At 36.3% G+C, this 3,627-nt stretch overlaps 1 protein-coding gene across 1 annotated transcript in view; it reads right to left on the bottom strand.

Moving 5' to 3' along the window:
- Positions 1-596: 596 nt before the first annotated feature.
- LOC132178394 (endoglucanase 5-like) overlaps positions 597-3,627 on the bottom strand; it is a 4,040-nt gene continuing 1,009 nt past the window's right edge. The window contains exons 2-8 of the mRNA XM_059590834.1: positions 3,506-3,614; positions 2,946-3,146; positions 2,750-2,836; positions 2,364-2,652; positions 1,796-1,959; positions 807-1,140; positions 597-661 (exon numbers count right to left, since the gene is read on the bottom strand). Coding sequence (XP_059446817.1) covers positions 597-661; positions 807-1,140; positions 1,796-1,959; positions 2,364-2,652; positions 2,750-2,836; positions 2,946-3,146; positions 3,506-3,614 — 1,249 coding nt within the window. The remainder of the gene's footprint in view (positions 662-806; positions 1,141-1,795; positions 1,960-2,363; positions 2,653-2,749; positions 2,837-2,945; positions 3,147-3,505; positions 3,615-3,627) is intronic.

The following is a 3,627-nucleotide window of genomic DNA, read 5'->3' as shown; positions in this document are numbered from 1 at the left end:
TGGTATAAATGTGAAAAGTGTTTTATATTTTGAATTGTTGGCTAATAATTTCGAGAAAAAAAAGGTATGCTTATTTAATTAAAAAAATATATTAGTATTTTCAATACCCATTATCAAATTAGGCTAAGGGTCTGTTTGGAATTGTGTTTGAGGAGTTTAAAAGTGTTTTTAACACTAAAAAAATTTGTTTGAAGAAAAAAGTACTCGTTTGGTAACAAAATTAAAAGCGCTTTTAATGGTCAAAAAAGCCTAAAAATGGCCAAAATGCACTTTTGACACAAGTTTAAAAATAAAACTTTTGCCCAAAAACCCTTTTTGACTTATTAACTATATTTCTCAAACGTAATCTCAAACGAACTTTAAGTTTTAATATTTACCTGATGATTTTGGGGGGCCGGGTGCCTGTGTTTTGTGGGGATAGCTAGTACCTGTCAATTCAAATTAAGGGCAGTAAATTAGAAAGATCGAGAAATTGGGTAACCACTCTATAGTCAATTGCTTCCTAATAATAAAAATTTTGTAAAATTATTATTATTTTTTAAATTGTATATAGATAGTTTTTCACTTATATATTTACCAAGAAAAGTTAAATTCTATTACTCACTTGGTGTTGTTGGTGGTTTTTGGTGGACCACTGGTTGTTTTGCGAGATAGGAATTACCTGTTGAGTGAAAGATGATCTCATCAGATACAATCAAACGATAAACCATCAGATTAATTATGATCATCAGAAATAAATGGGCACGATATAATTACCAAAAATATTAGATGATAAATTAAAAAAAAAAAAAAAAATCAGTTCTCACCTGAAATACCATTTACACCCTGAAGCTTAGAGAAGAGGCCAATTAGAGGAGCAGAGCCAGAGAGTGTAGGTTCGGTTTCTTCGTAATTGGAGCGGTCATCGGAGAAGTTATCATTCTTATCCGGACCACCCACCAGGGCTCCATAGATGACATTAGGATTTCCCTCAGGGCGATAGTACCATGTGTCGAAGCCTTGTACGCATCCAACCGCTGAATGGAGAACTTGCATAGAGGCTATAGAAGCACCTCTATGGTGAACATGGGTCGGATACTGTGGTCCGTAACCAACCAAGTAACTCATGGACTGTGGGTTTTTGCCAAGAATGTAATCAGCCTGAAAAACCAACCAATCTAGATCATATCAAAATTGAGCACATGACCCTCCTAACCCCATACACATCCATCACGAGATTATGGTTGACTTATATATGTTTGGAAATAATTTCATTGTATTAGCCCACATGATACATTATGGGCCTCAAGACCATTGTTAGCCCATCAGAAGAATAATGGGCCACAACTCTCAGCACTTTTAGGGCAAGTCGAAGTAGAAGACTTAATTCTAGTCTATAAATAGATCCTTATACCAGGTATAAATCTTGGACTGAAATATTGTGTATTTGGCTGACTTTACTCAAATGAACTAATTTAGGCATCGAATAAGTTATTGTGTTGCAGGAGCGTAAGATTAAAGATACAGAACGCCTCAAAGAATGCAAAGAACGTGCATATCTCACTAATTGGAGACTTTTAGACCAAAAAATGTCGTAACAGTCTTATATTCATGTTTTGACATGAATTAAACCCAACACACAACATTTAGGACGAACAATTTTTTACACTACCCATATAATTTTATACTCATTTTTTGACATGACCTGAACCGGTTCAACGTGTGGTCGCAAATTGCAGGCCCTAGTGTAGAGTGATGACTGAAAAAGGTGAAAATAGAATGAGCAAAGACTGGTACATATGTGGGTTCCACGCACCTGTGACTTGGCGAAATTGAGGAGGTCTTGAGGTTGAATTAGGCCATCTGGACACGTGATCTTGGCGTTTGCTGCAGAGAGGTAATCAGAGTACACAGCAAGAAGAAATGCTGCCGATGAGGCGTATTGCATGTTGTTCCATTCACGTACGTACAATAAGCCCCCTGCAGATTATTGAACAACAATTAGAAGTTATATATATTTTCTGGAACAAGGGTTCTAAGGGAATAAACAAATAAAGCGAGATGAGTTTCCCGACAACAAAACCCAAGTTAAAAAGGCAATACGAAGGAAGAACACAAATACAAACAATAACAATAAACAATGATTCCAAAAAGGTTTTGGGCCTCTCTAAGAGCAGGACAAAGTGATATACAGGTGCAAAAGGACTTGGTTAAGAGCCCCAAAAAAAAAAATATATATATATATATATATATATATATAAGGCTCAAACTTTTTATTCATTTATTTATTTTTTATTTTTTATATATATATATAAAAACCATTTATAAGTTATATCTAGAAAGGTTGACAGTGACATATATTATTATAGTTTTTGAGTACAAACCAGGAGTTGTGAAGACATTGTAGCCACCATTTTTTTGGAGACAAGCACAGGCAAAGTAGTCGGCCTTGGCCTGATATTGCTTTAGTGTGTTAGTGTAGGCACCCCCTTTTCCCTCCAGCAGTACCTTTGAAAGAAGGATTTGTACACCTGCATATTTGTTATCCCATGAGAATTCCCTGACCGACCATCCTGTCCCACCAAAGCCTGCAGCGTTGTCCACTGCATACTTCAAGTAGTACTCATCATTGGTTGCTTGGTACAGCCAGGAAGCAGCCCACAATAGCTCATCCTTCACCAAAAGATCATAGAAAGAAATAATTGGACAAGATTATAATTAACGGAGATGGAAAAGAGCATTAATTTGGCTAAGGAGTCATTTTTCTAACCAAATAACCAGATGATGTGTAGAATTGCTTGGCACACGAGATGGAGTCATCATATAAACCTCTGAACGTGTCCGCAAATGAGAAAAGCTGCAAGAAATTGAAGATATTAATCTCTTTTCGTTTCATATCTTCAAGATTATTTACAGGAAAGCAACTCTGAGAAAAAAGGGGCTTCTAATTAAGGCTTACTACTGACCTGTTTGGCGTGAAGTAAAAGTAGATTGGAGTAGGAAGAGTTATAAGGCTTGAAAGCTATGGCAGCCGCAGCCAAGGCAGCAGCAGTTTCACCAGCAAGGTCCGAACCCGGATGATTTGCATCGAGCTTGTAAGCACTTCTTGAAGTTGTCATGTCTTCAGCTCGCTCCCAACAATAATGATCAGATGCCCCATCGCCCACCTGAATTTTAATAGCTTCCTTAATTATTACTTTATCTTTTTTTTTTTTTTTTTCTTTGGATGAAAGTTTAATGATCATATATATATCCTAGTACTGTGTATAAGCTTACATGACCTAAAAACCATTTTGCCTATTGCAGTTATTAAAAAATTGGGAAAAAATCACATACCCCCTAAAATTCTACTGTTTGAAAAATAAAAGTTCTTCTAGTAGTCCATAATTTTCTTGTAGATAGAATTCGATCGAGGTTGCTTCAACTTATTAGATACTCCTACCAAAATAGGCTAATGGTCTATGAAATAATGAAATAGTTAGCTAGGTGACCAAACGCTGTCTTTGTGTGTGAACATTAGTCTTACCTGTCCCCATAGAACATTAGGCTGTGGATGTGCTTTCATGAAGTAATCAGTACCCCATCTAATGGCCCATAATGTGTTCCCCATTTGGTTTAACTCTGTAATTTCTTTCCTGAACTCGATAG

The sequence above is a fragment of the Corylus avellana genome, chromosome ca4 (assembly GCF_901000735.1).
Source record: "Corylus avellana chromosome ca4, CavTom2PMs-1.0".
Classification (NCBI taxonomy): domain Eukaryota; kingdom Viridiplantae; phylum Streptophyta; class Magnoliopsida; order Fagales; family Betulaceae; genus Corylus; species Corylus avellana.
This window is presented reverse-complemented; position numbering and strand designations above follow the sequence as displayed.